The 12089-nt window shown below is 38.7% G+C and overlaps 1 protein-coding gene across 1 annotated transcript; it reads right to left on the bottom strand.

The window, feature by feature from the left end:
* Positions 1 to 1407: 1407 nt before the first annotated feature.
* On the bottom strand, positions 1408 to 11861 carry LOC139725522 (COMM domain-containing protein 2-like). The gene is made up of 5 exons (XM_071636606.1): positions 11774 to 11861; positions 6564 to 6641; positions 5412 to 5494; positions 3825 to 3998; positions 1408 to 3091 (listed from the first exon to the last, which is right to left on the bottom strand). The coding sequence occupies exons 1-5, from the start codon at positions 11838 to 11840 to the stop codon at positions 2891 to 2893; spliced, it is 603 nt and encodes a 200-aa protein (XP_071492707.1). The 5' UTR covers positions 11841 to 11861; the 3' UTR covers positions 1408 to 2890.
* Positions 11862 to 12089: the final 228 nt, after the last annotated feature.

Genomic DNA, 12089 nt, shown 5'->3' with positions numbered 1-12089 from the left:
TCTGTCGTTACAACACTGAATGCACTTTTCCATTCTCATCCAAGAATCGATGATCTCGTCAAATCTAATCATTACTAGGATGACTTCTCAAGATAATTTGCAGTATGTGCACATGACCCCACAAAACTGTATGTAGTGTATATTTTCATGTCTTTCTCAAAATCTTGCACGTCATCAGTCATCACTCTGATGAATCAGATCAGATCCCTGCCCCTTGTTTGATTATGAATTTTTTGATCAGAAGTTATTTATATGCACTTTACCTGCATCAAAATACATGTATGTATTATAACAGATATATTATATATACATTGTATAGTATAATGCATTGAGCATAAAAAAGCTACATTGATGTATAAAGCCTTGAATTGATCATTTTTATCAAAATTAAATATTTTGCAACCTGAAACTGCCAGCTCATGTGGTTTGTCTTAGCAATGTTGTCAATATTGCAAAAAACTCTATGAAGAAGCATAATTGCATATGTATGTATCAATTTTGCTTTTTCTTATTTCTAAAATGTTCAACTGGATATTACATATGACTTCGTACATCTACAAAGACACTTTACTTGTGGGGAGTTTACTGTCAAACCAGAAATTTTTGCGAGCATGAAATTTTTGCGAATTTGGCGAGCAGCCAAGATTCGCAAAATTGAAATCCACATGAAAAGTTAACTAACCTAAACTTTCATGCATTGAATGCTAGAGGCAATTCGTGATAATTCTATCGCTGCCAAAGGCTGTCGGCTCCAATTTGCGGAAATTTCATGCTGCACATTTTTCTGGTTTTACATTGGACTCCTGTTATAACGAAGTCCTCGGGACCAGCAATTTTCTTTCGTTATACTGAAATTTTGTTACAACCGAACAAACGAACAATAAAGAACAAAGAGCGGATAATTCTGCCACCTGAATTTTTACTTCGTTGTAACCGGGATTTCGTTATAACGGGAGTGCAATGTACAGCACCCCATTATCTTTGAATTGGTAACTGATCATGTCACAACGACAGCAAAAGAGAATGAATATTGATTTGTAAAACATAGCTAGGTTTGATGCATTACCACTTGCAAAAGATTTTTTGAACAGTGGACTCTAATTATAAGGGACATTGATGTAACAAACATTCATTTTAACAAAGTAATTTTCTTGCCCAAAGGATCAAAGATTCTTTGCACTTTTTCTTACTTGTCAAACCCTGAAATAACAAATTCTGATATTACAAAGTGACTTCACTTATCTCATTGAATTGATTTTATCATAAGAGTCCACTGTATTAAACATAGACAGTCCATTCAACTTGGCCATTAACCAATGGCCAAGTGAATTCATGTAAAGCTCTTTACACTTTTTATGTAAAGTTCTGTTTTGAAAGGTAAAAATCTCAAATTCTTATGTGCCCATACAGTAAGACCACCTACCTATGTCATCACAATAAGGGTTATTCCTCTTGACACAGAAAGAGATTTAACCCGTTGAGGACGAGTCCCGAGTATACTCGGGCAGGGGTCTATGGGAATTGCGTGTTGTAGCAAAATCAGTCCGTCCTCAACGGGTTAAGAGTAACCACAATAAAGTACAACAGGAAGGATCTCTTAAAATACAGCGACACCTCATTATAACGAGCTCCTTTAAAATGAGGTACTGCTTTTAACAAAGTGAATTCGGTGGCCCAAAATTGTCCATTACTGTTTTAAAGCTGGCCTCTTTTTAGTAAGTTTACATAATGATACCTCTTGTAACCAGGTAAAATCGATGGTCATGGTGACCTTGTTAGTAATGGAGTTTCCCTGTCATACAGATGAGAATTAAATGATCTCAATTCATTGATCCCTGTTTACTGAAGGACGTGGGACTAAAAATGGACTAAAGACATATCCAGTGCTGAAGTACATGTATTGAGAAGAGCAGGAGTTACACCTTCACTCATCAATACATATCAAAGACAAATTAAATGTACACTGCACAAGTACAGAAAAGATGATATAGAAAACTTGGAATATACAATGGAACCTTGTTATGACAGGACTGGACATTGCGAGATACCTGATAAAACAAGATAATTTCGCAGGTCCCATTCCTTTAAATAACACTCTTCTGTTGTTATCCCTGATAATGAGATATCCGAGAAAACACAGAAATTTCAGTGGACCAAAGCAGCTTGTTAATAAGGTTCCCCAATATGATGAAAAGAAACTTGATGCAAATGAAAAGCTGAAGGTGGCAACATCTCACATATCTTTAAAAGCCTGAACAGTTGGGCAACAGATAACCAGCTTGGCAACACACAAGTTATCTTGTGCGCCTTTTGCCATGCAAAGCACACTAGTCGACTGGTGTATATATACCTATTGGCAGATCAGCATAAGTGTCATTTGGGTCCTTTTTTACATTCTAATGAACAAATGCCTTTTACCAGAGCATAATTGGAGAGGTGTAAGATCACTTAACTTCCTTCCATGACTTTATCATATATCTTAAAACAAAATAAACAAAAAACAAAAAACAAAAAACAAAGCCAGCTTTGCTACTCAAATGCCGGGAGCAAAGCCATGGATTTCTTTATTTTTCATTTTATTTTTATTTTTTACTATCACATCTTGACAAACTAAATACCATGATTGGTAAATGAGGGGTTTGTGACCAAAAACACAACAAGATGGTTTCATAACTGTACAGTGTACTTTATGAGCTCTAAAACTGGCAAAATCTTCAGGTCGCAGGTCATCATGTGCTGATTCTTTGCACCTGATACAAAGCAGAGAGAGAAAGGGGAAAAATCTCACTTTAATTATTCTTTTTCATACACTATTATTATGATTCATTTATATAAGGTAACAAAATAGACATATCTTTCTCTTCCGACAAGCAATAAAAAGAGTCCATTCTCATTTGTTGATATTCCGGATAATCCTTCGGCAGTGCTGTGTTTTCACTTCGGCAAGGGCTCCCTCTAGCGCCTGGGTAAGGTGGACCAGGTTGACGGGGTCAGTCTGCAGGGTGTGGACCTCGTCCTCGCCATAATCCTTAGTGTGGAGCTTCATGAGGACTGTGGGTATTGTTTGATGCCTGAGAGAGCGGCTGGCAAGCTGGTGAGGTCGGGAGAGGAGAAAACACGGATCACTTCTGACAAAAGAATCAAAATATATCAACCTGTATTCCTTAATAACCTTCAAGAGACTTATGGCCTTCTAACTGATCAATTAGGACAGTTTCTCCTTATAAACATGTCACTTTCCAACCGTACTAAGACTTTTCATTTGCCTCCAACATGGAAAAACAAAAGTTACTAACAGCAAACCACGTCTGAAAATTACTACACAGTGGTGGGAAAAATGCTCTCAGATTTGCAGTCTCTTTGCAGGGCTGGACATTGAGCACAAAAGGGGGACAGTGTACATGCAGTATATTTGACAGTGTTTACATTTTCACGAATTCATGGGTCAACCAATATTCGCAAAAGTAACGAAGCACAAATGCTTTTACTACAGCATTGCCTCCTACAACACATGTATACATTGTACATTGTCTGCAAGATGATAAATTACTAATTTCTCCAGTAAAATCATAACAACACTTCCTCATTACTTATGTGGTTCTCGATAGCAAATTCAACCATTTGCAAAATTGTCTTCAAGGTCCCAATTCCCAAGATACTACGCTCGCAAAATATGTGGCATATACAGCACATTGTAGGAGTCTTTCAATAGTGTAATCACTATTTGGGAGAATCCTGTCTCCCAAGCCACACCCTCCCTTGACAACACACCATCACCGCATCCAACACTACATCTCCACTCGTCGACTCTTTGTGAAACCAACCTCCACATCTAGTCTCCACTCCAGGTTGTGATAGTGGGGCAGATCCATGGCCATCTCTGCCAGAATCGTCCTGATCTCCGTCCGTCTCTCCGTGTAGAGGGCTAGGAGCTCCTTGCGCAGGTCCTCCGAGAAGCCCAGCACTGCTATGGAATCCTGGAAGTCTAAGTCTGACACCTGGGGGAAGGTGGCATGAAGATAGGAATATGTTTTATCAATTGAATTCATCACAGAGCCGTATCAGGGCAATTACCCCCGGCTAAATACTGGTTAGTGATAAGGTTAGAGTAAAGATTAAAGGGTGAGTACAGTTCTGGTCGAGGCGAGGATTTAGCTTTTAACGTTTTGTGAGATATTCAGAAACCACTCTATGAGATGTCAAAGAGCATGCAATTCGAAGGGGCATCAAAGGTTTATTTGATCAAAATCGGTTTTGAAATGGCTGAGATATCCAAAAACAAGGTGAAACAAAAAGATACTAATAAAGTTGTGGCCTGTCGCCTTTTATTATTATCACTTTTTCGGATATCTCAGCCATTTGAAAACCAATTTTCATCAAATAAACGTTGAATCCTCCTTAAAATTACATGCTCTTCCATATCAACCATTTCATAAGCGGTTTCTCATTCTCTCACTTAGGAATGTTCAAAACATGAATCCCTCACCTCAAACAGTACTGTACAGTCCCTTTAAGATTAGTGTTAGGTTTAGGGTTAGGATTAGGATTAAGTTCAGGATTAGGATTAGGATTAGGATTAGGGTTAGGGTCAAGGGAAAAAGGGTCTCGGGTAATTGCCCAAGACCCCACAGAGCACCTACAACCCATACCAGTCTGCTAATATCAGTGACCTTGTAATTTACTGAATATTGAGAAATATATGAAAAATATAATTCCTTGAGCTCAGACCAATCACACGCAATACCTCTTAATCACGAAAGAAAGAAAGAAAGAAATACATGCCCTCAATGCAGGGGGAAAGGGGTTTTCCCTGGAATGAAGTTACATATATTAATGCATACAGTTTATATTGTGTGTTGTATGATTACATCTATTATTATTTTGAATGCAATTTGTTACATATTTTTGTGTGTGTGATAATATTGTAAAATGGTAAGAGTTATTGTTAAGTGCATAGGGAACACTAATTCTTTACCTGCCCTATAAAAGCTTAATCATAATCATTGATGAAGATGAGATCTAAAAGACTAGGCCTGCATCTATTCTACATAGTAAAGTGAAACGTCTTGCTGTTCATAATTATCGCTTGATGCATTCTAGCAGCTCAACACGTTACACTCTCTGATATCTTTGATTTTTTTCCTAAAAAAAACAACAAAACAAAACAAAACTAGTGAACACATTAGATTACACTATGTCAAAAGCACAGAGGTTAAACCTAAAGTGGGTTCACCAGAAGTACTTGTAAATAGACTTCAACAAAAAAAAATGGGATAGGTGCATACATCCTGATAGTTTTTTAAGTTGACTTGGAATCACTTTGCAACATACAAACTGAAATTTGTAAGTATTTGTGCACACACAAACAAAGTAGTAGAAGGCAAAACAAGATGCCTCAAGGTCTTTCTTACCATCAATCTGGCACTCTCCGTAAGGAGGTACATAAGGCCTTCTACACCATGCCTCACAGTGTCTGCATCCTCATTCAGTTTCTCTGTTTCATGAAAAATACACAATATGGATAAAAGTAGTGTTACCACCAACCAACTTGTGTAGATAAACAGCACTCTGACTGAAAGTTACATACGATTAAATAAGCTTTAGTCACATGTTTCAAGGTTCTTCTTGCATTGAAGGCAATTCTCAGACCAAAATAAGGCATGTGACTGTTATTAGTCAAAGCCAGATCTCAACTTAATTGGTTCATATTAAGAATTGCACAGAGTTGACTGTATACATGTGCCAATTTTTTCAACAACAACAAAAAAAAATGTACGTATGGAAAATGAATTCACTCTAATGCTATTTCAATGAAATTGTAGTAATTGTTCCATGAACACAAACCTTTAAGTTTTACATTAAAGGGTGTGTACAGTTCTGGTCAAGAAGAGGATTTAGCTATTAACGTTTTGCGAGATATTCAGAAAACACTCTATGAGATGCAAAAGAGCATGCAATTCTAAGGGGTACCAAAAGTTTATTTGATGAAAATCGGTTTTGAAATGGCTGAGATATCCAAAAACAAGGTGTAACAAAGAGATCCCAATAAAGTTGTGGCCTGTCGCCTTTTATTTATCACCTTTTTGGATATCTCAGCCATTTGAAAACCAATTTTCATCAAATAAACGTTGAATCCTTCTTAAAATTACATGCTCTTTCATATTTCATAAGAGGTTTCTCATTATATCACTTAGAAATGTTCAAAACATGAATCAATCACCTCAACCACAACTGTACAGTCCCTTTAAGTTTATATAATGGAGGGTAAGAAAAGAAGAATAAGAAAAACAAACAAACAAACAAACCCACAACTGAGGACATGAAATACTATGCAGAATACAGAGCTCGGCCAGTAGATGTTGCTTCAAACTACTTTTTACTCTGTTTGGATGCTTGAGCAATTCATGACACACCTTTAAAGAGAGAAAAAAAATAAAAATAAAAAAAAGATATGATTACACAGTATAGGTGCCCAGATATCTAGACTTCAAAGCAAGCAGTGTTTACTAGGCATACAGGTGAGATGTGTTATGGGTACATATGCCATAACATACTGTACTTACGTGCAGCATTCAGGTAGACTTTCTGGTTGATTCCTTTCCTCATAAATTCTACAGCAATTTTGCAGAACTCTTGAAGAACTGAAAAAACAACACCAAAATAACATGTTTCTGTATTGATTCACTAAAGCATAAGATATCAGTACTCTTTTTAAGAGTCAAAAGAAGAAGTGGGTGTCGATCTATCATCATTCACCCATTGCTGTACATCACTGTCAGCAAATAGCTCTAAATCTAGTGTCAGACTTGTAGAGAGTCATGTTGCTCTTTATGTGACGTGGTTTTCAGTCATAATCAATATTCACCTGTTCACTGCAAGCATATCGTGTATCATGTAGTCATGGGATCTCTTACAAAATCATATCAGCAGGGGTACGGTGCTAGTGTATGTAGCTGTAGCAGACTTCTACTCATACTAGTTTCCACGGCCTGGTTTTTCAAACATGCCGTTTACATATGTAGGCTTACATTGCATTATACGGCTTATTGTACTGACTGTTGCAGTAGTGGTGGGCAGCACAAAAGTCAAAGCTTCAATTCACAAGCTCTTCTCAAAATGTGGGAGTGTCAAAATGGCAAGGGTCAACTTCTACTGGTTTTTACAGACTCTCTCTAATGTTTGTCTTTTCCAAATTAAAGTTTGTGAAATAGATTTACTGCTTAGCATGTTTATTTAGAATCTATCTGAGTGCAAATTTGCGTTTGTAACAATGCAAGAGCATGTTTGAAATTGAAAATCATATAAATTTAAGTGGCGGTGTGTAAATTTACTAAAATTCATACGATTATCTTGATCTTGATCTTGATATCCTTGATGTACAAACGCCTGGTGTGGCTATCCCGTACATGTAGGTAGCAATATATGCTTGAGTCGGAGGCATATCTTATTCAAACTTAATATTTTCAAGAAGGTCTTTAAATTTTTGGATTGTAGAAGCTTCTCTGACATTATCTGGGAGGTTGTTCCACTGGGGGATTGTCCTTGGGTATAGAGACTGCCGGTAGCAGCTCTTATTTGCTCTTATATGGTCGTACACAAATTTCTTGGAGGAGTGTCGTGTGGTTGGTTTTCTCTTGGTTAAATTGGAGCTTTGCAGATGTTTAATATTGCTGGGGATTAATCCTTGGGTCTCTTTATAGATGATGAGAAGGCGAGATTTGATTCTACGTCTCTCGAGGCTTTCCCATTCCAGTCGCTTCATCATATTTGTTACACTAGCTGATCTGTCATAATTGTTGCATGCAAATCTTGCAGCTCTTTTTTGGATCTTTTCGATTGCTTGTTTGTTGTTTTGTTGACTTGGGTCCCAAACTGCGTGACAGTATTCCAAGAGTGGACGTACCAGGGTGATGTAAGCTATGGCTTTGGTTTGTATGTCGCAGCTAAACAAATTCCTTCTCAGCAGACCAAGCTGACGGTTGGCTTTGTTGATTACTTGGTTGATATGCATGGTCCAAGACAGATCCGATGCCAATTCAACTCCAAGGTATGGGTGATGATCGACTCTACTTAGTGTGTTGTTTCCCATGGAGTAACTGAACTGAGGGGGTCTTGATTTGTGAGTGACAGTCATAACGAAGCATTTGGAAGTATTGAAGCCCATCTGCCACTTTTGTTCCCAGGCCCGAAGTGTGTCAATATCAGCTTGGAGTGAAGTTTGGTCTGAAGAGGTTTCAATCCCACGATACAAAATACAATCATCCGCGAACAGGCGTACTTTAGATGAGAGGTTACTGGGTAGATCATTAACATAGGTGAGGAACAACAGTGGCCCCATCACTGTGCCCTGTGGAACGCCTGACTTCACAGGTAAGGGTCCACTGGTAATCCCTTCCAAAAGAACTCTCTGGTGGCGGTTGTTTAGGAAATTCTTCAACCAAACATGGATTTTGTTTCGAATTCCAAAATATTCAAGCTTATGAAGTAGACGATGATGGGGAACTACATCAAAAGCTTTTTTAAAGTCCAATATTATTAAATCAACTTGGCCCCTATTGTCCAAAACTTTCTGTATGTCGTCGATCAAGCCTGAAAGTTGTGACTCACACGACCTGCCTTTTTGAAAGCCATGCTGCTGATCAGCTAAAATTCCAAACCTCTCGAAATGTTTCATGATATGGCCATGGATGATGTGCTCGAGTAATTTGCAAACGATCGAGGTTAAGGAGACTGGTCTGTAGCTCTGTGGTTGGGAACGATCATCTTTTTTGTAGATAGGTGTTACATTCGCGGTGCGCCAAACCTTGGGAAGATCACCGGTAGAGATGGATTTCTGAAAAATCTTTTGCAGAGCTGGGGCAATGCTACCTGCACAGGCTTTAAGAACCTTTCCTTGTATTCCATCAGGACCTGCAGCTTTATTCGGGTTGATATTCAAAAGCAGTTTACGAACTCCTTCTTCAGTTATCACAATATCATCTATATCCGGGATATTACTACCGTCTAGGTCTGGTATGTTGTCATCTTCGTCAGTGAATACTGAGCAGAAGTATTCATTAAATGCCTCTGCTTTCTCCATTGCCCCTGGGATGATATTACCACGGACTTTGAGGGGTGGAATTCCACTTACTTCTTGTCTCTTAGCCTTAATAAATTTCCAGAAAGGTTTAGGGTTTTCGGTTCTTAGGCTGGCCCCGATAACATCTCTCAAGTAGTTCTTATATGCCTTCCTGGTTCTCCTGTCAATACTTCTTCTCAGTTTCTTGAATGCTTCTTGGTCAGTGGGAGACTGTGACCTTTTCGCTTTATTGTAGAGTCTCTTCTTCTTTCTGTAGTCCCTTTTGAGTGATCTGTCTATCCATGGGTATGAGAAACGACTTGAGGTCATCTTAGAGGGGATGTGTCTTTGAACTGATGACTGAAGGGCTGTTTTAAAGTCAGTATAGAGTTCCTCCATACTTGAAGAGGAGATGCGATCGTGAGTGAGGGATTTGTTGAAATCTTCCATGTCCCTGTTGATTTCCTCGAAGTTCGCCTTCTTGTAGATGTAAACTTTCCGCTTGGGTGGTCTGTTAACTTTGGGCTTTAACACAGCTTCTATAATCACCATATCATGGTCACTAATACCATGGTCCACCTTCACAGATTCTGCAGATGCAGGGCGATTTGTGAAGCACAGGTCCAGTATATTCTCTGCTCTTGTAGGATCTTTAACAAGTTGTTGTAGGTTATTGTCATTCATGATATCTATCACTTTCCTACTCACTGCTGGGTACTGGCCACCAGGTTTGAAGACGGCTGATTCCCAATCAACGTGTGGTAGGTTGAAGTCACCAAGGATCCACACGGAAGCATTTTTTGGAACTCTTGATAACGATAATTCCAACTCTTCCAAGTACTCTAAGTTTGACGAGGGTGGTCTATAAAATGCACCTATGTACAAGGGTGGTATTCCTTTTACGTGGATTGAGACCCATATAATTTCTGAGTTTGTTTGGAGATGTGGCTCTTCTGACGCAAGGAAGGTATCTCTTACAGCAATGAAAACTCCACCACCTCTCTGATCAGTCGCTCTATCTCTTCTGAAAACATTGTAGCATGATGGAAAAATTTCCCCGGTAGAAATAGAGCTGTTTAACCAAGACTCAGTCCCGATTACCACATCTGGGTTCTCACAAGCCAATACAGCTTCGAAGCTCAATAATTTAGCTTTTATACTCTGACAATTCAAATTAATCATTTTCATCCGTTTTGTTAACTCAGGCTTCTGTTTGTTCCTTCTTTTATAGTTGTCCTTGGGATTGGCTCCTGCATTTTTTCTGCTAAACACTGAAGTCTTAGGTTTTGGGTTTGGGCTTGATGTTTGAACAGGTTGTCCAATGTCTAGGTCTTGCCTATCATCTGATGAAACGTTAATGGCATTACTTGGTAACTGGGTCAATGGGTCGAAACTGTTGGACAGTTCTAACTTGGTAGCGCTTAGAGAGAAAAACGACACATTTGGGTTTCCACAATTAGAACAGATCCAAGAAAAAGATGGATGATCTGACAAATAATCATACATGTCATCACTCATTTTCAGGCATGAAGCGTGAAACCAACCCTGGCACTGTTCACATTCAACAGCTTTCTGTCCCCATTTGGCTGCTTTCTTACAAATTTCACAAGGGTACTTTGGTTTACGGGGGCCAGGATTTAGTTCAATATCACCTGACAGCAAAACATACACAAAGGCCATAAGTCTAGCCCTCTTCACACTCAACATTGTTCTTGGTGATTTTGACTTCAACAAATACAAAGAGTAATGGAACATGCTCACTTGGTTTTCTTGCTTGTATAATCTGTGTTGCGAAAAACTAAGGGCGGAAGATGGTGCCATCCAGTTGTCACGGAAGATATTTGATTGCAGATTTTCTCTGTTGACACCACACTCATGTTCAGCTGTGCTGCTGCTGGTTCTAATAATCAGGCTGAGAATCATTACTAGGGCTGGGATCCAGAATGACTGTAAAATCGCCATAATGCAGGCTGTCGTTGTTCATAAAAAATACTCCCAAAACAAACACTTATTTAATAACCATACAAATACTTTTATTACAAAAAATGTTTAAAAACATCCCACAAGGCATAAAATCCAAGATGGCGGTCGGCACATATGTTGGCGCGTTACTTGTTGGATGCACGAAAATTTTGATTGCACTTTCACACACGTGAGGTCGGTCCGTAGAGCTGTGTTGCTTGAGCTTCCACCTCAGAGCAGACGTTGGTCCAATTTGTAGGTCAAAATTTCTCGCTAATTTCTCACACATAAGGATAAAAATCCATCACAGATGGATCAGCATAGTAAAAAACACTATAATATCACCGATTAAAACGCAGATGCCTCGAAGAAAATTAAAAATTTGATAGGATTTAAACTGCAATTTGCAGAGCTAAAAAATATGCGTCCGACTGTCAAGCATGCATAGCGCCCTTTTTCACATTCACATCTACACTGGTTCCCATGGCATGGATAAATTTACTTAATATTTACTCTTGCAGAAATCTTTATATAGATAAGAGGTAGAAATATTGTAACAGAATCTAGGTATAGCCTCTAACCGGTTATCATTAGGGCTGGCCCTGTGCATCATCATTTATTGATGCAAAGGCAAAACAGAGCAGAGAGGTTGCAGTCATAGTGCAGATATGGGCGATACACGAAAAAGGGCGAATGGGACTGAACATTACCCCTTTTACTAGTAGGTTCTAGTTGACTGTTAATCGAATTTACCTGCACTGTCGACATTCGCCAGGAAGCTAAGGTGCTCCTTATGCTCATCATCAAGAATGAGTAACATAATGAAGATATTGTGTTTCAAAACTCAAATTAACAAGTCGAATTAGTAATTGGTAACTTGGTTAGTCGAGCTCCAATAGTCGTGTCGACTCCTCCTACTTCAATTCATTAGCCGAAGCTCGTGATGACGTAGTCTTTTTACCAGACCACGTACCAGCTTTTGAGAGAGGCATTTGTGAATAAAGGGATGGTACATTGTATATAGGTTGCCTATTGGTGGAGATGAGGATTAGGCTTTTAACTTTTTGCG

The sequence above is a fragment of the Diadema antillarum genome, unplaced genomic scaffold, assembly GCF_040938485.1.
Source record: "Diadema antillarum isolate AM-2024a unplaced genomic scaffold, OU_Dant_1.0 seq00000049_RagTag, whole genome shotgun sequence".
In the NCBI taxonomy this organism is placed as follows: domain Eukaryota; kingdom Metazoa; phylum Echinodermata; class Echinoidea; order Diadematoida; family Diadematidae; genus Diadema; species Diadema antillarum.
This window is presented reverse-complemented; position numbering and strand designations above follow the sequence as displayed.

Coding starts and splice junctions, on each gene's coding strand:
- LOC139725522 (XM_071636606.1), bottom strand. CDS start 11,840: ATGTTACTCATTCTTGATGATGAGCATAAGGAGCACCTTAGCTTCCTG. Junction 5,495..6,563: donor AGTCTACCTGAATGCTGCAC/GTAAGTACAGTA, acceptor TTCATGAAACAG/AGAAACTGAATGAGGATGCA. Junction 3,999..5,411: donor CGGAGAGTGCCAGATTGATG/GTAAGAAAGACC, acceptor ACCTTCCCCCAG/GTGTCAGACTTAGACTTCCA.